The sequence below is a fragment of the Leptodactylus fuscus genome, chromosome 3 (genome assembly GCF_031893055.1).
Source record: "Leptodactylus fuscus isolate aLepFus1 chromosome 3, aLepFus1.hap2, whole genome shotgun sequence".
Classification (NCBI taxonomy): Eukaryota; Metazoa; Chordata; class Amphibia; order Anura; family Leptodactylidae; genus Leptodactylus; species Leptodactylus fuscus.
The window spans coordinates 2,998,554-3,022,226 of NC_134267.1; the positions used below are offsets into that span (position 1 = coordinate 2,998,554).

The following is a 23,673-nucleotide window of genomic DNA, read 5'->3' on the forward strand; positions in this document are numbered from 1 at the left end:
GAGACTTGGGACAGATTCAGGGATCTCCATACATCCCCCAAGGAGCCTGATGGAAGATGCCAAGATCTTATGGGACTATTACTATAGGGGTGGCCATATCTATATGTGCTGAAGGTTACTGTACCAGGAATGCTTATGGAAACCGCCCGCAACTTAGGGACCGAGACACAAACTTTATCATAGAGCCGCCTATCTGACTGGTAGACAGCCGACGGCCACCCATGTCACTGATCAGCTGTCTGCGACTACTGCTGGGCCTGGCACTGTACACTGTATACAGCCGGAAGCAGATGGCACTGTACACTGTATACAGCCGGAAGCAGAAGGCTCTGTGCACTGTATACAGCTGGAAGCAGACGGCTCTGTGCACTGTATACAGCCGGAAGCAGATGGCTCTGTGCACTGTATACAGCCAGAAGCAGATGGCTATGTGCACTGTATACAGCAGGAAGCAGATGGCTATGTGCACTGTATACAGCCAGAAGCAGATGGCTCTGTGCTCTGTATACAGCCGGAAGCAGAAGGCTCTGTGCTCTGTATACAGCCGGGAGCAGATGGCTCTGTGCACTGTATACAGCCAGAAGCAGATGGCTCTGTGCACTGTATACAGCCGGGAGCAGATGGCTCTGTACACTGTATACAGCAGGAAGCAGATGGCTCTGTACACTGTATACAGCAGGAAGCAGATGGCTCTGTGCACTGTATATAGCCGGAAGCAGATGGCTCTGTGCACTGTATACAGCCAGAAGCAGATGGCTCTGTACACTGTATACAGCAGGAAGCAGATGGCTCTGTGCACTGTATACAGCCGGAAGCAGATGGCTATGTGCACTGTATACAGCCAGAAGCAGATGGCTCTGTACACTGTATACAGCCAGAAGCAGAAGGCTCTGTGCTCTGTATACAGCCGGGAGCAGATGGCTCTGTGCACTGTATACAGCCAGAAGCAGATGGCTCTGTGCACTGTATACAGCCAGAAGCAGATGGCTCTGTGCACTGTATACAGCCAGAAGCAGAAGGCTCTGTGCTCTGTATACAGCCGGGAGCAGATGGCTCTGTGCTCTGTATACAGCAGGAAGCAGATGGCTCTGTACACTGTATACAGCCAGAAGCAGATGGCTCTGTGCACTGTATACAGCCGGGAGCAGATGGCTCTGTACACTGTATACAGCAGGAAGCAGATGGCTCTGTACACTGTATACAGCCAGAAGCAGATGGCTCTGTGCACTGTATACAGCCAGAAGCAGACGGCTCTGTGCACTGTATACAGCCAGAAGCAGACGGCTCTGTGCACTGTATACAGCCGGAAGCAGACGGCTCTGTGCACTGTATACAGCCAGAAGCAGATGGCTCTGTGCACTGTATACAGCAGGAAGCAGATGGCTCTGTGCACTGTATACAGCAAGAAGCAGATGGCTCTGTGCACTGTATACAGCCGGAAGCAGATGGCTCTGTGCACTGTATACAGCAGGAAGCAGATGGCTCTGTGCACTGTATACAGCCGGAAGCAGATGGCTATGTGCACTGTATACAGCTGGAAGCAGACGGCTCTGTGCACTGTATACAGCCGGAAGCAGACGGCTCTGTGCACTGTATACAGCCAGAAGCAGATGGCTCTGTGCACTGTATACAGCCAGAAGCAGATGGCTCTGTACACTGTATACAGCAGGAAGCAGATGGCTCTGTGCACTGTATACAGCAGGAAGCAGATGGCTCTGTGCACTGTATACAGCCGGAAGCAGATGGCTCTGTGCACTGTATACAACCGGAAGCAAATGGCTCTGTGCACTGTATACAGCCAGAAGCAGATGGCTCTGTACACTGTATACAGCAGGAAGCAGATGGCTCTGTGCTCTGTATACAGCTGGAAGCAGATGGCTATGTGCACTGTATACAGCTGGAAGCAGATGGCTCTGTACACTGTATACAGCAGGAAGCAGATGGCTCTGTGCACTGTATACAGCCGGAAGCAGATGGCTCTGTGCACTGTATACAGCTGGAAGCAGATGGCTCTGTGCACTGTATACAGCAGGAAGCAGTTGGCTCTGTGCTCTGTATACAGCCAGAAGCAGATGGCTCTGTGCACCGTATGCAGCTGGGAGCAGATGGCTCTGTGCACTGGAGTCTATGATGGAGTCTGTGCCTGCCTGTGACTACTGTCCTGTGCTATACATGGTACGGACAGTAGAGCCGATAGGAGCCCGGGACTCTGAGAATAATAGACCAGTATGATGACGGGGTCACCACTTCAATGTACAGACCAGAACTTCCCGTCCGGATTGCCCCATGTATATGTACTCACACAATACCAGCACAGACACTACAATCCCTAAAGACAATGTGACGTCTCTCCGCTGAGCTCCTATCAATGATTTCCTACCCAGAGGTGAACACTTTAATATGTCCGGCCCCAGAAAGCCTGACTGCTATAAGAATATAAGAGGAAGCAGCCATTCTATAAACAGCCCCTATAGAAATCCTCTGCACATGGCGGCTGCAGTCTATGGACACGAGCCCACTTCCGCATGGAATGTCACCGATCAGGTTCTTGTATTTGCTTTCCAGTATCTTGCACTGGAAAATTACCAGTCTGCTGAATATTTCAGAAGGAAGGATCAGGTGCCACCTGCTAGTCACACCTCTCCCCCCCCCCCCCCCCCCCACGAGAGGTACAGTGCGGAGACGGACGCCAGGCTATAGTCACATGACGTACCAGATAACGTATGTTCTACAGAGAACCAGTTACCACAAGGGGTTAAAGAGACTGGGACACCTGCTCTGTGGTGACGTCGGATTCTGCGGCTTATTGTACTACAAGGTATTCTTAAATAGACCGTGTCCACACAGGGCGGATACGCCGCAGACTTTCCACCATTGCATTTACTGTAGTGGTAAAGTAGGGGGAACATCTAATAAATCGCATCCTCAGACTGCGGAAAAAACCTGCACAGACTCCAGGCCTGCAATGGTGGGGGGTAAAATGTGCAGCAAACTGGCAGCAGATACGCTATAAAGTCCAAAACAAATTACAAGATTCGGTGCCCTTTGGCAATGCAGCAAGTGGTTGGTTGAGCAAGAAAAGACCAGGGCAGCTCCTGGGGTGTGTGAGCGCTACCCCAGCTACCCAAATCAGAGCCGCCAGGTCAGGGTTGTAGATTGGAGAGGCAGATTTACTGATTGTTCTATGACCACACGGCAACAAATGCCAAGGCCATAGGCCGGAGGGGGCAAAGCCAAGGTAGTGCCACCTACTAGATCCATGCCAAGCCCATACATTCTAGGATCGCCTGGTAAGAATCTGAATGGCTGCAGCAGGCGATCAGCAAACAGTCGGATATCTTTTATTTTTTAACCCATTCCGAGTCCTTTGTCCATATTTTTTTTCCCCATCAGACAACCCCTTTAAGGCCAGGCTCACCTCACCCTAGGAGACTCTACTGCAGATTCTGACAAATTTTGGCGGAGAGAAAAGTCCTGTAAGGAAGACTTCTCTCTCCACCAGATTTATACCGAAAACGAAACCTGATGGGCACCCAGTGGACCCCATTACAGTCTATGGGGTCCGCAGGTAACTGTTTTTTTTTTCTTAGCATACAGACTCTCCATCTTTCAGACCCCCAAGAAACCTGAATGATGGAGAGCCGAACGCTAGTGCGAACCTAGTCCAAGACATCTATCTAGCTGTGAGCACCATGTGGCGGCATCCTTAGGACCGCAATGAGTATTTCTCCTTCTTCATCTCACAATAAGTATACGTTCCCTCTTGTCACTTTGATGGGGGGGGGGGGGGGGGGGTGATATCACTATATGGCAGCATCATAGCTACAAACAGTCTCCAGGTCTCTGCCTTCGGTGAGGTGGATCAACCTACAAACCAGATACCAAATAGGAAACAAAGATAAAACAGCTCGGACGTCCGTACAGCAGAAACAGTCGTCAGGACGAGGAATAGTCTACAAACCAATAGGAGGTAATAAATATATATATGTGTGTAACATCCAGCAAATAACTGAAGGGGCGCGGTACAGTTCTGATCGGTAAAGGCGCCATTCACACTGAATTAAATCTATACGGGTGAGTTCTGAAGTTGGAACTAGAAACTGAACCGATGGCTGGGAAGTTGTATAGAAGACGGCACACCTGTGTTAGGCCGGGGCCACATGGGATGGAAATGCCGTGATTTGCCTGCGGCAGAAACGCACCGGGAAAAATAGCTGCGTTTTACAGTAAGGGCAAAGAGGATTCTAGCAAATTCCATGCCCACTTTGCGGTAAAAACCAGCGGAAACACTGCGATTTATAAGACGGTCGAGGTTTTGGAAATCACAGAACGTCAATTATTACTCACAAAAACACCGGCAGTTTCCTCATAAGTCTAATTGTAATAGAAAGTCTAATGAACTTTCTGTCTAAAGCGCTGCGGGAAAAACGGTGATGTGTTGCCATTGCGGTTTTTTCAGCAGCGCTTTTTTGCTGCAGGACGTTCCGTGGGGCCTTAGTTTGTCTTCTCCCCTTCCCTTTCTCCATGAAGATACTTAAGAATTGGAAGCTCATAGACAAGAAGGTGAAATCTTAACCAAATTCTACCGCAACAAAATACAGGGTGTCCCCTAGGAAGGAGTCAGAACAGTATATACCAGTATAATATATACCCCGCCGTCCATTAGTGTCCGCTCCCGTCATTGGGCTGACAGCAGGAATGGTGTATAATGGCGCATGCTCATATAATAATAATGGTGCAGGCCCATATAATAATAATGGCGCGGGCTCATATGATAATAATGGCGCGGGCTCATATAATAATAATGGCGCAGGCTCATATAACAATAATGGCGCAGGCTCATATGATAATAATGGTGCGGGCTCATATAATAATAATGGCGCAGGCTCATGTTGTGGCAGCCGATGATTGCAGGGTTATATGGTATAATCTGGTGCCACAACGTCAGCACTAAGAGCACTGCCTGGACCTGTCTAATAGACTTCATGGGGCCGTCCAGTTTCAGACAAATAGTGAGACACAAATGCTATTGTTTATCTAATGATAAGTTGTACAATTGTCTGTGATACTTTGTGTCGAATTCCACATGGTTTTTAGATCTTTGCTTGCTGTCATTCATTCTGTTTACTTTGGTGGAAAAAAAAAAATCAGTCCGTGGTCATGTGATGGGGGTTGCAGGCACCTGTCTGTCCATCACATGACCAAAGGTCTTAATTTTCCGTCACGGTACAGTATTTGGCCACAGTCTCGCTGCGACAGGATCTGATGCAGGGTATCATCATTACATCAGGTGAACGGTCCTCATCAGAAGGAGTCTCGAACCACGGAACCTGCGGCAAGATCAAACAGGACACTGATATTTTTGCTGTGTCCCACTGCCATCTCTGTTGCCCATTGTTTTCTATGGGAGACAGATTCAGGAGTCTAATACGCCCCAAATCCATGGTAAATTCCTCCAAGTGTGCGCACCCTACAGCGGGAAACAAAAGCCTATATCGACTATTGGAGAAATGATTGAGAACAAACATGCAGGTGATCATCTCCCTGTGTGAATGGTGCTTAAGGCCTAATACACACAGCTGAGTGTGGAGGCCGACGCTCCTCGAAGGGGATGTCCAAAAGTCCGTTGAGCACAGAGCAAGTCCTATCCTGCTCTGTCAATGCAACAGAACGGATCATAGAGGTAAGTACATTACAGAATGGGCCCAGATGTCACTGCCAAGTGCATTCTGCTGCAAAGTCACCCCCACATTGGACAGCACCCCCAGCCGTGTGCAGCGGGGACTAAGACCATAAGGGAAGGGATGCAAATTTGTCAGCAGCTATCCCACTGCCATCTACATTACCAGCTCTGTGAACAAGTCCATGACTAAGAGCCCAAGCACAAGGCGACCTGCTCAGCAGCTTTACAGCCAATTATTCAGTTATTGCCGCTAATGTCACCCATTACAAAGCAAAACTTGAAAGCTGGAGGTGAGAGGTCAGAGGTGAGAGGTCAGAGGTGACACACGTCCAAAATAAAGGAATTCTGTAGTGTGTTCACAGTGGTGGGAAATTACAAACCTATCTAAGCCAGATATCTGGTGGGGTTGGGTGTAATTGTGGCAGATCCTTGCTGCACAGCCCCTTCTTGCTCCCATTACCACATTGTTCATATGCATATAATCACTTTAGAGCAATGAAGGTGTCACTGGTCCAAAGAGATAAATGGCAAATCATCACTGCCTCAAACAGCTCAATGAGTAACAGCGAATCACAATGGGAAAATCACCTTGATTCAGGTGACAGTAACCTATCTATCTGCAGGGCTGGGGTGATATGCTGGTTCTGGTGACAGTAACCTATCTATCTGCAGGGCTGGGGTGATATGCTGGTTCTGGTGACAGTAACCTATCTATCTGCAGGGCTGGGGTGATATGCTGGTTCTGGTGACAGTAACCTATCTATCTGCAGGGCTGGGGTGATATGCTGGTTCTGGTGACAGTAACCTATCTATCTGCAGGGCTGGGGGGATATGCTGGTTCTGGTGACAGTAACCTATCTATCTGCAGGGCTGGGGTGATATGCTGGTTCTGGTGACAGTAACCTATCTATCTGCAGGGCTGGGGGGATATGCTGGTTCTGGTGACAGTAACCTATCTATCTGCAGGGCTGGGGTGATATGCTGGTTCTGGTGACAGTAACCTATCTATCTGCAGGGCTGGGGTGATATGCTGGTTCTGGTGACAGTAACCTATCTATCTGCAGGGCTGGGGTGATATGCTGGGTCTGGTGACAGTAACCTATCTATCTGCAGGGCTGGGGTGATATGCTGGTTCTGGTGACAGTAACCTATCTATCTGCAGGGATGGGGTGATATGCTGGTCCTGGTGACAGTAACCTATCTATCTGCAGGGCTGGGGTGATATGCTGGGTCTGGTGACAGTAACCTATCTATCTGCAGGGCTGGGGTGATATGCTGGTTCTGGTGACAGTAACCTATCTATCTACAGGGCTGGGGTGATATGCTGTGTCTGGTGACAGTAACCTATCTATCTGCAGGGCTGGGGTGATATGCTGGGTCTGGTGACAGTAACCTATCTATCTGCAGGACTGGGGTGATATGCTGGGTCTGGTGACAGTAACCTATCTATCTGCAGGATTGGGGTGATATGCTGGATCTGGTGACAGTAACCTATCTATCTGCAGGGCTGGGGTGATATGCTGGGTCTGGTGACAGTAACCTATCTATCTGCAGGACTGGGGTGATATGCTGGGTCTGGTGACAGTAACCTATCTATCTGCAGGATTGGGGTGATATGCTGGATCTGGTGACAGTAACCTATCTATCTGTAGGGCTGGGGTGATATGCTGGTTCTGGTGACAGTAACCTATCTATCTGCAGGGCTGGAGTGATATACTGGTTCTGGTGACAGTAACCTATCTATCTGCGGGGCTGGGGTGATATGCTGGTTCTGGAGACAGTAACCTATCTATCTGCAGGGCTGGAGTGATATACTGGTTCTGGTGACAGTAACCTATCTATCTGCAGGGCTGGGGGGATATGCTGGTTCTGGTGACAGTAACCTATCTATCTGTAGGGCTGGGGTGATATGCTGGTTCTGGTGACAGTAACCTATCTATCTGTAGGGCTGGGGTGATATGCTGGTTCTGGTGACAGTAACCTATCTATCTGCAGGGCTGGGGGGATATGCTGGGTCTGGTGACAGTAACCTATCTATCTGCAGGGCTGGGGTGATATGCTGGTCTGGTGACAGTAACCTATCTATCTGCAGGGCTGGGGGGATATGCTGGTTCTGGTGACAGTAACCTATCTATCTGTAGGGCTGGGGTGATATGCTGGGTCTGGTGACAGTAACCTATCTATCTGCAGGGCTGGGGTGATATGCTGGTCTGGTGACAGTCCTTTAATAATTCAGGTGCCAGTCGGCGGTTTCCATAAGATTGGCGTACATCCCCCCACTCACATACCTGTTAGACGCCCCCAGACCCCCTGCAGTTTACTGATCCCTACAATGTAGATTTGGTTCTGGAGAATCCTGTGATGTTCTTGTGTATAATATGGACCCACAATGCATCTGGGCACAGCCAGGAGAAAACCAAAAAGTGCCCCCTACATGTCTGCAGACCGCTGCACCTGTTACTAGATATAATCCTGCCCAACTACACTAGTCACGAAAAAATTCAACCACACAAAAAGTAAAAACTGAGCACAGAGTCAAAACATTGTCCCCCAATTTGCAGCTGACTGGGGGGGGTGCACGTGATGAGCCCCCACCATGGTAATGACTAAGGCTGAGATCACATCTGTGTCGGAGTATCCGTTCTTCTTCTCCATCGCACGACCAGAAGAACAAACGGTCGGTCTTTTGACAGGTCACAACAGATCCCAACACACCCCACTGACTATATTGGGGTACACTGGGTGGGTGGGTGTTTTTTTTTTTTTGTTTCTCTATGCAGACATCTCCAGATGAAACAATTGTGCTTGAAAGATTTAGCAATTTCTGCTTCAACAAAGTTGTGAATGTAGCAAAACAGAGAATGTGCAATGTGCCCGTGCGGGCGCAGGACGTGGCACTATAATGTGGTATGGCTGACCAGTACTGCACTGTAATGAGCCCATGTCATGGGGAGGTCAAGGGTCAGAAATCAGTGACAGCTCCCAGCATGCCTGGACAGTCAGTAAAGCTAGGAGTTGTAGTTCTGCAGACCCCGGAGCGCCTCATGTTGCTGAGCCCTGTTTTTTTCCAGGTTTTATCAATTGATGAGCTTTATTTTGGAGAGGTCTTGGACTGCAGATTTGACAGGGGCCTGACACCCAGACCCCCTACCGATCAGCTATCCAGTGAACACTGCGGCAAAGCACCAGACAATGAATAGTGGTTGGTATCGCAGTTCAGCCTATTCACTTGCATGGGACTGAGCTATAATCAGGCCATGAGACCAATGAACATGACAGCGCTGCTACTGCTTCAGACAGCTGATCCACAAGGACCCCGGGTGTCAGACCCCCCGCTGATCCTAAGGAGAAGTCATCACTTAATAAAGCCTGGAAAACCCCTTTAACCCTACGTTGCAGCCGTGATCAGCAGGAAAAACTGCAACGACAATGCAGCACAGTTTTTCCCGCAGCGCTTTTCACAGATTTTTCCTCTGCAGACTTTCTGCGTCCGTTCCACCTACAGACAAACCGCCGGCGTTTCCATAGATATCATTGACACGCTGCGATTTCCACGACAGGTTTGGTAATAGCGGCGTCTCCGCTGCACGACTGTTTCCGCAATGTGCAGATGGGATTCGCCTCCTGGGGCCTCGGCCTAAAGGTGTCGCCCAGAATGACACAACTATGGCTTCCAGAAACAGCGCCACACCTGTCCATTGGTTGTGTTTGGTATTGCAACTCAGGTGCCCTGCAGTAAACGGAACTGAGTTACAATACCGCACACAGCCTGTGGACAGGGGGGGCGCTGTTCTTACAATAAATCAGCCATTTTATTTCCTAATTGATGACAGCTCCTTCCACCAAAGAGAATTACTGCCCATAAAGCTACAAATCCGACACCCTTAGTTGTCATGTGATGTCATTTTCTACATGAAATGGTTAATAGGGGCGTGGCCTGATCACCGCACACAGCGAGATCTGCGGTATTACTGAACGCTTTATGTACAGGCGACATCTCATGTGCACCTCTGAGTAACTGTTCTTTATTGGGGTTCTCCAGGGGGTCCGTCTTTGACTTTCTTCCCTCCCATGGGAATTTAAGGGCTAGTTCACACGTGGGCAAAGGGGAGGTTTTTGACAGCGGAATTCGCTTCAAAAACCTCTCCTTTAACATGGTGGTCTATGTAGACCACTAGCTTTTTTTTTCCTCCTAGCGTTTTCCGCCTGAAGAAGCGACATGACCTTTCTTCAGGCGGAAAACGCCTGAAGAATTGCATAGAAGTGAATGGGAGGCGAAAACCGCGCGGTAAAAAACCGCGCGTTTTTTTGCACACAAAACCGCGCGGTTTTTTGCAAAAAACCGCGCGGTTTTCGCCTGCAGTTTCTATAGCACATATAGGAAAAAAAAACCCTAGCGAAAACCGCTAGCGAAAACCGCGTCAAAAACCTCGTCAAAAACCGCGTGGAATGCAAAAAACAGCGTCAAAAAAACTCCTCGAGGTTTTTTACCTCGCACAAATAAGCTAGGCGGTTTTCACGTGTGAACTGACCCTAAACGCTGTACCCCGGGGTTCTGACTCCAGGTCATGTGATCAGGAACAGCCCCCGGGTCACTGCTCCTATTTACCTTTATGATGGGGGTTGACTCGATTATAGTCCAATAGCCCCCCCCCCCATAGAAATGGAATCTAAGAGGAGGGACCCAAGTGCTGGTACCAATCATGTGTCCTGGGGTCAGTCCAGAGCCCCTTAGTACAGCACCTAAACCCCCCGAAAGACTCCCCGTTTAAAGGGGTTCAACAGTTTAAGAAAACAACATGGCGACCACTTCCGATAAATAGCGCCACACCTGTCCACACCTGGTATTGCGGCTCAGCTCTACTAAGTAACCAGGGCTGCAGTACCACACACAGCCTGAGGACAGGGGGGGCGCTGTTAGTTGGAAGATTCTTGCACCCCCTTACAGTAACCCTGGTAAGTGGTGAGTGAGGTCGGAGGACACTAAACCATATGGTGCGGGGCTGCTCAGGGACATGGCCGCGGTGTCTACGTGCTCAGGACCGTCCAGTCAGGTCAATGTCGCAGTCCTGATCCCGGACCAGTGGCCGCAGAAGTTGTCACGTCCGATCATAGGCGTCACCGCAGGCACATATGTAAACAGCAGTGTGAACAGCGCCTGAGCCAGCTCATCTCACCTTGTCCGCTTCTCCCGGGCCGCACCGCTCGGACTTGCCGTTCATGTCGGTCCCCGATATCGTGCCGACACTTGTCTCCAGTCAGCGCAGAGATCTCCTATAGCAGCTCCAGCAGCCAGTCCTCCAGGTAACCCCGAACCCAGGAAGCGGCAACAACAGAACAAGCTTCCCCTCCGCCTCCTCCTGCTCCCGGATCCGCCTTCCCGTCATCCACCGCGTCCAGTCGTCAGAGGCGGAGATGCTGGACCGCTGCGCAGGCGAAGACGGAAGTGGTGAGAAAGAAGGGCGGAAGAACACAAACTGTCAGACTCACTTGCCAGTTCTTCATCACTTCCTGTCATGGCGCGACGCCAACTTCCGGGGTTAGGGGAATGTTGTGTTGTGTTTCTTAATCACGTGATTTAATGCTTTTTGAAGTGTTGTGAGTAATCACCGGAAGTGTGTGATGTGTGCTAGGTGACGTCATTTCCGGCACGGCGATGGCGCTGGCGGCTAGAGCGGAAGTGACGCATTTGTGTGGCCGGTGCGATGGCAGGAGACAGAGGAGTCCGGAGCGGGTGTCAGGGGGGAGTCTGTAGTCTACGGAGACAATGAGGTGAGTAACGGCCGGCTCTGCCTTCTCGGTGTGGATGGAGATGGTGTCTAACGCTAGGGAGCGGCGTGTGCTGTGCGGTGGCTGTCCAACTGTATTCAATGCTCCTGAAGTTACTCCGTCCACAGCACAATGGCGGGATCCAGATGTGAGTGTGAGAGCCTGGGATTCACACAGGACCCTGCGGCTGAGGTGCGCTCCACCATGCTTTATACTGCCAGTCTGGGGATGGAGAACTGAACTCCTTAAAGGGAAGGTTCACAGTCTGAGATGTGTCAGATGGCAGGTCATCTAATTGTGTGGAGAACCACAAGTCTCAGCCAGATGGTGGCCCCTTAGGTGAGGAGAACCACAAGTCTCAGCCAGACGCGGCCCCTTAGGTGAGGAGAACCACAAGTCTCAGCCAGATGGTGGCCCCTTAGGTGTGGAGAACCACAAGTCTCAGCCAGACGGCGGCCCCTTAGGTGTGGAGAACCACAAGTCTCAGCCAGACGCGGCCCCTTAGGTGTGGAGAACCACAAGTCTCAGCCAGACGGCGGCCCCTTAGGTGTGGAGAACCACAAGTCTCAGCCAGACGCGGCCCCTTAGGTGTGGAGAACCACAAGTCTCAGCCAGACGGCGGCCCCTTAGGTGAGGAGAACCACAAGTCTCAGCCAGATGGTGGCCCCTTAGGTGTGGAGAACCACAAGTCTCAGCCAGACGCGGCCCCTTAGGTGTGGAGAACCACAAGTCTCAGCCAGACGCGGCCCCTGAGGTGTGGAGAACCACAAGTCCCAGCCAGACGCGGCCCCTGAGGTGAGGAGAACCACAAGTCTCAGCCAGATGGTGGCCCCTTAGGTGTGGAGAACCACAAGTCTCAGCCAGACGCGGCCCCTGAGGTGTGGAGAACCACAAGTCCCAGCCAGACGGCGGCCCCTTAGGTGAGAACCACAAGTCCCAGCCAGAGGACGGCCCCTTAGGTGAGGAGAACCACAAGTCTCAGCCAGACGCGGCCCCTTAGGTGAGGAGAACCACAAGTCCCAGCCAGACGGCGGCCCCTTAGGTGAGAACCACAAGTCCCAGCCAGATGGTGGCCCCTTAGGTGAGAACCACAAGTCTCAGCCAGACGCGGCCCCTTAGGTGAGGAGAACCACAAGTCTCAGCCAGACGCGGCCCCTTAGGTGAGGAGAACCACAAGTCTCAGCCAGACGCGGCCCCTTAGGTGAGGAGAACCACAAGTCTCAGCCAGACGGCGACCCCTTAGGTGTGGAGAACCACAAGTCTCAGCCAGACGCGGCCCCTTAGATGTGGAGAACCACAAGTCTCAGCCAGATGGTGGCCCCTTAGGTGTGGAGAACCAGAAGTCTCAGCCAGACGCGGCCCCTTAGGTGAGGAGAACCACAAGTCTCAGCCAGATGGTGGCCCCTTAGGTGAGGAGAACCACAAGTCTCAGCCAGACGCGGCCCCTTAGGTGAGGAGAACCACAAGTCTCAGCCAGACGGCGGCCCCTTAGGTGTGGAGAACCACAAGTCTCAGCCAGACGCGGCCCCTTAGGTGTGGAGAACCACAAGTCTCAGCCAGACGGCGGCCCCTTAGGTGAGGAGAACCACAAGTCTCAGCCAGACGGCGACCCCTTAGGTGAGGAGAACCACAAGTCTCAGCCAGACGCGGCCCCTTAGGTGTGGAGAACCACAAGTCTCAGCCAGACGGCGGCCCCTTAGGTGAGGAGAACCACAAGTCTCAGCCAGACGCGGCCCCTTAGGTGTGGAGAACCACAAGTCTCAGCCAGACGCGGCCCCTGAGGTGTGGAGAACCACAAGTCCCAGCCAGACGGCGGCCCCTTAGGTGTGGAGAACCACAAGTCTCAGCCAGATGGTGGCCCCTTAGGTGTGGAGAACCACAAGTCTCAGCCAGACGGCGGCCCCTTAGGTGAGGAGAACCACAAGTCTCAGCCAGACGCGGCCCCTTAGGTGAGGAGAACCACAAGTCCCAGCCAGACGCGGCCCCTTAGGTGAGGAGAACCACAAGTCTCAGCCAGACGCGGCCCCTTAGGTGTGGAGAACCACAAGTCTCAGCCAGACGCGGCCCCTTAGGTGTGGAGAACCACAAGTCTCAGCCAGATGGTGGCCCCTTAGGTGTGGAGAACCACAAGTCCCAGCCAGACGCGGCCCCTTAGGTGTGGAGAACCACAAGTCTCAGCCAGATGGCGGCCCCTTAGGTGTGGAGAACCACAAGTCCCAGCCAGACGCGGCCCCTTAGGTGTGGAGAACCACAAGTCTCAGCCAGATGGTGGCCCCTTAGGTGTGGAGAACCACAAGTCTCAGCCAGACGGCGGCCCCTTAGGTGAGGAGAACCACAAGTCTCAGCCAGACGCGGCCCCTTAGGTGAGGAGAACCACAAGTCTCAGCCAGACGTGGCCCCTTAGGTGAGGAGAACCACAAGTCTCAGCCAGACGGCGGCCCCTTAGGTGAGGAGAACCACAAGTCTCAGCCAGATGGTGGCCCCTTAGGTGTGGAGAACCACAAGTCTCAGCCAGATGGTGGCCCCTTAGGTGAGGAGAACCAGAAGTCTCAGCCAGACGCGGCCCCTTAGGTGAGGAGAACCACAAGTCTCAGCCAGATGGTGGCCCCTTAGGTGAGGAGAACCAGAAGTCTCAGCCAGACGCGGCCCCTTAGGTGAGGAGAACCACAAGTCCCAGCCAGATGGTGGCCCCTTAGGTGTGGAGAACCACAAGTCTCAGCCAGACGCGGCCCCTTAGGTGAGAACCACAAGTCCCAGCCAGACGCGGCCCCTTAGGTGTGGAGAACCACAAGTCTCAGCCAGATGGTGGCCCCTTAGGTGAGAACCACAAGTCCCAGCCAGACGCGGCCCCTTAGGTGAGGAGAACCACAAGTCTCAGCCAGATGGTGGCCCCTTAGGTGAGGAGAACCACAAGTCCCAGCCAGATGGCGGCCCCTTAGGTGAGGAGAACCACAAGTCTCAGCCAGACGGCGGCCCCTTAGGTGAGGAGAACCACAAGTCTCAGCCAGATGGTGGCCCCTTAGGTGAGGAGAACCACAAGTCCCAGCCAGATGGCGGCCCCTTAGGTGTGGAGAACCACAAGTCTCAGCCAGACGCGGCCCCTTAGGTGAGAACCACAAGTCCCAGCCAGACGCGGCCCCTTAGGTGAGGAGAACCACAAGTCTCAGCCAGACGGCGACCCCTTAGGTGAGGAGAACCACAAGTCTCAGCCAGATGGCGGCCCCTTAGGTGAGAACCACAAGTCTCAGCCAGACGGCGGCCCCTTAGGTGAGGAGAACCAGAAGTCTCAGCCAGACGCGGCCCCTTAGGTGAGGAGAACCACAAGTCCCAGCCAGACGCGGCCCCTTAGGTGTGGAGAACCACAAGTCTCAGCCAGACGTGGCCCCTTAGGTGAGAACCACAAGTCCCAGCCAGACGCGGCCCCTTAGGTGTGGAGAACCACAAGTCTCAGCCAGACGCGGCCCCTTAGGTGAGGAGAACAACAAGTCTCAGCCAGATGGTGGCCCCTTAGGTGTGGAGAACCACAAGTCTCAGCCAGACGGCGGCCCCTTAGGTGAGGAGAACCACAAGTCTCAGCCAGATGGTGGCCCCTTAGGTGAGGAGAACCAGAAGTCTCAGCCAGACGCGGCCCCTTAGGTGAGGAGAACCACAAGTCCCAGCCAGATGGTGGCCCCTTAGGTGTGGAGAACCACAAGTCTCAGCCAGACGCGGCCCCTTAGGTGAGAACCACAAGTCCCAGCCAGACGCGGCCCCTTAGGTGAGGAGAACCACAAGTCTCAGCCAGATGGTGGCCCCTTAGGTGAGGAGAACCACAAGTCCCAGCCAGATGGTGGCCCCTTAGGTGAGAACCACAAGTCCCAGCCAGACGCGGCCCCTTAGGTGTGGAGAACCACAAGTCTCAGCCAGATGGTGGCCCCTTAGGTGAGGAGAACCAGAAGTCTCAGCCAGACGCGGCCCCTTAGGTGAGGAGAACCACAAGTCCCAGCCAGATGGTGGCCCCTTAGGTGTGGAGAACCACAAGTCTCAGCCAGACGGCGGCCCCTTAGGTGAGGAGAACCACAAGTCTCAGCCAGACGGCGGCCCCTTAGGTGAGGAGAACCACAAGTCTCAGCCAGAGGACGGCCCCTTAGGTGAGGAGAACCACAAGTCTCAGCCAGACGCGGCCCCTTAGGTGTGGAGAACCACAAGTCTCAGCCAGACGGCGGCCCCTTAGGTGTGGAGAACCACAAGTCTCAGCCAGACGGCGACCCCTTAGGTGTGGAGAACCACAAGTCTCAGCCAGACGCGGCCCCTTAGGTGAGGAGAACCACAAGTCTCAGCCAGATGGCGGCCCCTTAGGTGAGGAGAACCACAAGTCTCAGCCAGATGGCGGCCCCTTAGGTGTGGAGAACCACAAGTCCCAGCCAGACGCGGCCCCTTAGGTGAGGAGAACCACAAGTCTCAGCCAGATGGTGGCCCCTTAGGTGTGGAGAACCACAAGTCTCAGCCAGACGCGGCCCCTTAGGTGAGGAGAACCAGAAGTCTCAGCCAGACGCGGCCCCTTAGGTGAGGAGAACCACAAGTCCCAGCCAGATGGTGGCCCCTTAGGTGTGGAGAACCACAAGTCTCAGCCAGACGCGGCCCCTTAGGTGAGAACCACAAGTCCCAGCCAGACGGCGGCCCCTTAGGTGAGGAGAACCACAAGTCTCAGCCAGACGCGGCCCCTTAGGTGAGGAGAACCACAAGTCTCAGCCAGATGGTGGCCCCTTAGGTGTGGAGAACCACAAGTCTCAGCCAGACGGCGGCCCCTTAGGTGAGGAGAACCACAAGTCTCAGCCAGACGCGGCCCCTTAGGTGAGGAGAACCACAAGTCTCAGCCAGACGCGGCCCCTTAGGTGTGGAGAACCACAAGTCTCAGCCAGACGCGGCCCCTTAGGTGTGGAGAACCACAAGTCCCAGCCAGACGCGGCCCCTTAGGTGTGGAGAACCACAAGTCTCAGCCAGACGGCGGCCCCTTAGGTGTGGAGAACCACAAGTCTCAGCCAGATGCGGCCCCTTAGGTGTGGAGAACCACAAGTCTCAGCCAGACGCGGCCCCTTAGGTGAGGAGAACCACAAGTCTCAGCCAGACGGCGGCCCCTTAGGTGTGGAGAACCACAAGTCTCAGCCAGATGCGGCCCCTTAGGTGTGGAGAACCACAAGTCCCAGCCAGACGCGGCCCCTTAGGTGTGGAGAACCACAAGTCTCAGCCAGACGCGGCCCCTGAGGTGTGGAGAACCACAAGTCCCAGCCAGACGCGGCCCCTTAGGTGTGGAGAACCACAAGTCTCAGCCAGACGGCGGCCCCTTAGGTGAGGAGAACCACAAGTCTCAGCCAGAGGACGGCCCCTTAGGTGTGGAGAACCACAAGTCTCAGCCAGACGGCGGCCCCTTAGGTGAGGAGAACCACAAGTCTCAGCCAGAGGACGGCCCCTTAGGTGAGGAGAACCACAAGTCTCAGCCAGACGCGGCCCCTTAGGTGAGGAGAACCACAAGTCTCAGCCAGACGCGGCCCCTTAGGTGTGGAGAACCACAAGTCTCAGCCAGAGGACGGCCCCTTAGGTGAGAACCACAAGTCTCAGCCAGACGGCGGCCCCTTAGGTGTGGAGAACCACAAGTCTCAGCCAGACGCGGCCCCTTAGGTGAGGAGAACCACAAGTCTCAGCCAGATGGCGGCCCCTTAGGTGTGGAGAACCACAAGTCTCAGCCAGACGCGGCCCCTTAGGTGAGGAGAACCACAAGTCTCAGCCAGACGCGGCCCCTTAGGTGAGGAGAACCACAAGTCTCAGCCAGATGGCGGCCCCTTAGGTGAGGAGAACCACAAGTCTCAGCCAGACGGCGGCCCCTGAGGTGAGGAGAACCACAAGTCTCAGCCAGACGGCGGCCCCTTAGGTGAGGAGAACCACAAGTCTCAGCCAGATGGCGGCCCCTTAGGTGAGGAGAACCACAAGTCTCAGCCAGACGGCGGCCCCTTAGGTGAGGAGAACCACAAGTCTCAGCCAGACGGCGGCCCCTGAGGTGAGGAGAACCACAAGTCTCAGCCAGACGGCGGCCCCTTAGGTGAGGAGAACCACAAGTCTCAGCCAGACGCGGCCCCTTAGGTGAGGAGAACCACAAGTCTCAGCCAGACGGCGGCCCCTTAGGTGAGGAGAACCACAAGTCTCAGCCAGAGGACGGCCCCTTAGGTGTGGAGAACCACAAGTCTCAGCCAGACGCGGCCCCTTAGGTGAGGAGAACCACAAGTCTCAGCCAGCGCTCAGGGGAGGAGGATTCCTATAAAGACCCAGAAACCTTCTCCAATCCTCTGACTCTCGCGTCCTCCACAGATCTGCCCTCTAAGACCGGAGACATTTCTATTGGCAGCCAAGGGCAGAACATTAGCATGGACTGGAGCTACTCACAGCTGAGGGTTTGCTCCACTTGTGTCCAGAAAGTGATTTGTTTTAAAGACGACCTTTCTCCACGTGTACCATTTCCAGTATCTGTTAATAGTCGTTGCTCCTCTGATTCTGGTGCAATTGGAATTTTTCTCTGATTGGAGCTCTCAATCAAACCCCTGCCTGGCCCCACCCACCTGACATTACAGAGCTTACATAGCACATCAGGCACCAAAACTAACAGCACTGATTGCTCAGGAACGGTGGGGACTAGAGAGAAAATTCCAACTGCTGAAATCAGCAGACGTGTGTCTATTAGCTGGAGCGCTGAACGTATTGGAGGTGGTGAAGGGTCTTCTTTACTGTGAGGGGCTCAGATGATTATCGTGTCTTGATACAATCGACGCAGACACTGAGCACTAAGAAATATTAGGTTTGTATGAGCGTCTGCCCCTCAGAAGAAGAAAGTCTCACTCACTGACAGCAAACACAGATCTAGAGTATATTAAAGGGCCAGATACCTGCTGTTAGTTAGTGATGGGGCTCCAGGGCTCTGCAGTCACAGGAGGAGGAGTAATTAGTCTCCGGCTTCTAAATCACATGGTTACATAATTACAGTAATTACCGATAGTTAGGAAGTCACTGGTCTTTTAATGAATTAGAGGATCTTTACTGCTTATGGCCGACAGAGTCAGGCTGTAGCCTAATAACCCACAGCCCCGGGGCTTACAACTCAGGAAACTCACTCTTTTGGTTTTTGTTTTTTTGTTTTTTTTTTGGGGGGGGGGGGTGTATTATTTATTAACAGTGTATGTTTTCTCCTTTTAGGTCTGTTACGTATCTCCCGGTGTCTTCAACAAGAGGAAGTTCATGCCAGGTGAGGAAAGGATCCTGCCATTCACTGAAATACGTAACTTCTGTAACAAGGCCGCAGGTAACGTCACCCTAAGGCCAGGCCACGTCAGATAAACACGTGGCAGGATTTTCCTGCAAGGCGCCAGAGCTCACCCCAGATATAGCTCACCCCCAGATATAGCTCACCCCCAGATATAGCTCACCCCCAGATATAGCTCACCCCCAGATATAGCTCACCCCCAGATATAGCTCACCCCCAGATATAGCTCACCCCCAGATATAGCTCACCCCCAGATATAGCTCACCCCCAGATATAGCTCACCCCCAGATATAGCTCACCCCCAGATATAGCTCACCCCCAGATATAGCTCACCCCCAGATATAGCTCACCCCCAGATATAGCTCACCCCCAGATATAGCTCACCCCCAGATATAGCTCACCCCCAGATATAGCTCACCCCCAGATATAGCTCACCCCCAGATATAGCTCACCCCCAGATATAGCTCACCCCTAGATATAGCTCACCCCCCAGATATAACTCACCCCCAGATATAACTCACCCCCAGATATAGCTCACCCCCCAGATATAGCTCACCCCTAGATATAGCTCACCCCCAGATATAGCTCACCCCCAGATATAGCTCACCCCCAGATATAGCTCACCCCCAGATATAGCTCACCCCCCAGATATAGCTCACCCCCCAGATATAACTCACCCCCAGATATAGCTCACCCCCAGATATAGCTCACCCCCAGATATAGCTCACCCCCAGATATAGCTCACCCCCAGATATAGCTCACCCCCAGATATAGCTCACCCCCCAGATATAACTCACCCCCAGATATAGCTCACCCCCAGATATAGCTCACCCCCCAGATATAGCTCACCCCCCAGATATAGCTCACCCCCAGATATAGCTCACCCCCAGATATAGCTCACCCCCAGATATAGCTCACCCCCAGATATAGCTCACCCCCAGATATAGCTCACCCCCAGATATAGCTCACCCCCAGATATAGCTCACCCCCAGATATAGCTCACCCCCCAGATATAGCTCACCCCCCAGATATAACTCACCCCCAGATATAGCTCACCCCCAGATATAGCTCACCCCCCAGATATAGCTCACCCCCCAGATATAACTCACCCCCAGATATAGCTCACCCCCAGATATAGCTCACCCCCAGATATAGCTCACCCCCAGATATAACTCACCCCCAGATATAGCTCACCCCCAGATATAGCTCACCCCCAGATATAACTCACCCCCAGATATAGCTCACCCCCAGATATAGCTCACCCCCAGATATAGCTCACCCCCAGATATAGCTCACCCCCAGATATAGCTCACCCCCAGATATAGCTCACCCCCAGATATAGCTCACCCCCAGATATAGCTCACCCCCAGATATAGCTCACCCCCAGATATAGCTCACCCCCAGATATAGCTCACCCCCAGATATAGCTCACCCCCAGATATAGCTCACCCCCAGATATAGCTCACCCCCAGATATAGCTCACCCCCAGATATAGCTCACCCCCAGATATAGCTCACCCCCAGATATAGCTCACCCCCAGATATAGCTCACCCCTAGATGTTACTGTGGGTTCCCTGCATTGCAATGGTTGAAGGCCACAGATCTGGAGAAATCACTGACATGCTGCAGGTTTACACTTCCAGGGCATCATGTGGATGAGATTTGTATTTGTGTAGCATCCAAACATTCTGCAGAATACGTCTATAGTGCGCTCTGCCAGAACACACTGCGTCATTTCATTGTTCTCTAATACAGACTCATTCCATGAGGGTAAAAAAAAACAAAAAAAAACGATGTGCCCCTGGATAAAATGGAGGGTATAGGGAGGTGCACTAGGTCCCCATAGATTGTCACTATATCACAGATTTGATCAGCACTTCTCTGCAATTTGCCCATGTGCACCGGCCTACAGTTTGTCAGGTTCTTTAAAGAGGACCTTTTATGTCCTCACATGTGCGGGATTATATGACCCTGATATTTCCCTTTAGTCAGATGGGCGGGGCCTTACAGCCTGGGGTCATCACTGAGCAGTAATGAGCGCCCTCCCCCCGGCTGCACCCTATCATAGCCTTGTACTGTCAGGAGGGATGTTCTCACCCCCTGTGCTAGGCTGTGAGGTCTGTCCTTCTGACAGTGGGGATATATCGGTGCCAAAACTAATGACACAGATATCTCAGCCCCGGGAGACAAAAAGGGAAAGCCAAGAGTGCGCGGCATTGTAACGGTGTATAATACCGCACATTGGTGAGGACATCGCTCCATTTCTGTTATAATAAAGTAATAATAATAGTTCTGAGGATTTTTTCCTATACCTGTTCTGTTCCTCTGTTAATCGTCTTGTCAGTTCCTGGTTCCACCAGTCATGGCCCGTGCTCTCCTGTCTGCTGCAGTGGCTTCTTATACCCCATTGACTTCTATGTATTGTCTTCTGTGCACTTGCTTTGTTGTCACACTCTTCTATATTATACGTACTTATGTTTTCTTCTTCAGCCATAATCTCCTGAGCTCTTCCCCTGTCGTTTCTTAAATACTGTATGATGAGAATGGCCGGACAGTTCCGGAGCTACGTGTGGGATCCCGTCCTGATCGTCTCTCAGATCGCGCTGATGCAGTTCATCTACTATGGCTGCCTGGGCCTCTGGATTGCATTACTGGACCTGTTGATTCACTACAGCCCTTCCCTTGACCAGCTCTTCAGTTTTGAACTTTTGGGATTTTCTTCAGTGCACGGGAGGATCACCATGATGGCTTTCATCTTGAACTCTTTAACCTGCGCTTTGGGACTGCTCTACTTTATCCGCAGGGGAAAGCAGTGTCTGGACTTCACGGTGACCGTCCATCTTTTCCACATGTTGGGATGTTGGATATATAACGCTCAGTTCCCGAGCACAATCACTTGGTGGCTGCTGATGTTTGTTTGCATCGGCCTCATGGCAGTGACTGGCGAGTATCTGTGTCTGCGGACTGAACTCAATGAGATCCCCCTCAATTCTGCCCCCAAGTCTAATGTGTAGACTCCGCAACCCTCTCCCATGTTTCTTATACTTCAGTATTTATCCTCCACACTGTTAGATCTGCTAATGGTTTCTGGAGTTTGGTTAAAACTACTTCTAGAATTAAAGCTGCAAAGTAACTGAGATCATCTAAGCTGTGAGCGAGCGCACTTACATTGCAGGTTCTTTCCTTGTCCACTCAAACTTGCAAGAGCCGTCTTGGAGGAGAATGAAAGGTTTCGGCATCTTTTCTGCAAGATGATACTGATGCCGATAGTGAGGACATCCTGTAGATAATACACTGGTATAGTAGAGTCGTCAGAGCAGAAATCAGATACTTTCAGTAGGACGACGTGGGCAAAAACCATCTCCTGCATCATGTACAATGACCATGTGATTTTGCAGTAAATCTGAGGTACTACCTTCAATTGGGGTTTCAGCCACTTGCAGCAGCCATGTTGTGTGGACAGAACCTCAGTACAGATCAAAGCGTCCATACAGTTCAGTTTTGGGGCGATTCTTGGTTATAAAGAGGAGTAGGGATTGGCACATTTAGATCCGTTGCTCATCCATCCCCTATGGCAGAGGTCGGCAACCCCTGGCTGTCACAGCAGCCGGCCCCAACTTCCGTGACTAAGTGTAGTAAATGTAGACGGAGCGTCGCTTCAGTGCTCTGCTAGAGCCGAGGTGTAGGACACGCCCCCTTCTCACTGCCCACCAAATATATATATATATATATATATATATATATATATATATATATATATATATTCCCCGTTTCCCTGAGGGCGGGGTCACACCTGCGCCCGGTCTCCACTTTGCAGGTCTCTGTTTCCTGCCCAAGAAACTGGACAGGAGACAAAAACCAGCAGTCAGTTTTCAAACCCAATCACTTGAATGGGTTTGCAAAGTGTCCGCCTGTCAGCGTCTTCTTCCTCTCTGCAGTGAAACAGTTTTTGGGTTTTTTTTACTGGACATAGTCGGACCTGCAGGACTTTGTGACCGGTTAAAAAAGAAAAAACAGTTTTGCCGCAGAGATCTGAAGACGCTCACGGGCGGACACTGACTGCTGGGTTTCTGTCTCCTGTCTAGTTTCTCAGGCAGAAGACGGAAACCCACAAAGTGGGGACCGGGTGCCGGTGTGAACCCGCCCTTACAGAAAACTGAAGTTACTGACAACTGGGGACTACATGCAGCACCCAGGAACATTGTGTGTCGCCCCCTACAGGTATTACCTCCCTCTGCTCCCAGTCACATACATTATCACTAATTATGGGTTACACATGTACTTACATCACTTCTAATGGAAAATCACATGTGTATCCAGGCAAATAGCGGTAAGCACGTGTGGCTGGGAGCGCAGTATGGCAGCACCTCTATGTTTGTGCTAGATGACTTTAGTGTAGAGGTCGTCAGCCTTACAATTATTGTCCGGCACTCCGAGGACCTCATAGGTTGCCGACCCCTGCCCTAGGGCCTGCGCTGTGTTCATAGATATAGTTGGAGTTTGAGAAGAAGCTGCTGATGGAGGATTTAGGCCAAGGCCACACGTTGCAGAACATCTGCGTTTGTTTGTTACTACAGATTTTTCTGAGTTTTTGGAGACAAAGCCGGAAATATCTTAAAAAGGAATCGGAAATCTATGGGAAGGACTTGTGACAGGACCTTGTAGGGCGGATACTACACTTTCCTAAGATGTCTTTCTTATTCTTCTTGCAGCTCCATTTTAATGAAAATCAGCATTTTATTCTTATGCAAATGAAGGTTTAGCCCCGTTTCTTCTCCTGCGGAGGCTTCCTTCTCTGTCTGCACTTAGGTTGTCTAGAGAAAAGTGTGGAAGATGTCACTCAAACAATGGGGAGGGGGTGCTAGGCGGCAGCTAGGGGCGATTACTTAGAGATTACAGAGAATGAAGCCCCAGCAGGAGAAGACACGCCCCT

The 23,673-nt window shown here is 52.2% G+C and overlaps 2 protein-coding genes across 4 annotated transcripts in view; one reads left to right on the forward strand and one right to left on the reverse strand.

Annotated features, from left to right (window-relative positions):
• Window positions 1–11,142, reverse strand: part of AFTPH (aftiphilin) — a 48,839-nt gene extending 37,697 nt beyond the window's left edge. For both annotated transcript variants that reach the window (XM_075266959.1, XM_075266958.1), the window contains exon 1: window positions 10,861–11,142. The gene's annotated coding sequence lies outside the window, so the exon portion shown is untranslated. The remainder of the gene's footprint in view (window positions 1–10,860) is intronic.
• A 151-nt stretch (window positions 11,143–11,293) lies between these two features.
• Window positions 11,294–21,877, forward strand: SYS1 (SYS1 golgi trafficking protein). Of its 2 annotated transcripts, none has more exons than XM_075266962.1 (3): window positions 11,294–11,455; window positions 18,674–18,779; window positions 21,231–21,877. In XM_075266962.1, the coding sequence occupies exon 3, from the start codon at window positions 21,275–21,277 to the stop codon at window positions 21,752–21,754; it is 480 nt and encodes a 159-aa protein (XP_075123063.1). In that variant the 5' UTR covers window positions 11,294–11,455; window positions 18,674–18,779; window positions 21,231–21,274; the 3' UTR covers window positions 21,755–21,877. The 2 variants fall into 2 exon arrangements, with proteins under 2 accessions (XP_075123063.1, XP_075123062.1); XM_075266961.1 differs by having other exon boundaries at window positions 18,674–18,722.
• The last annotated feature ends 1,796 nt before the right edge of the window (window positions 21,878–23,673 follow it).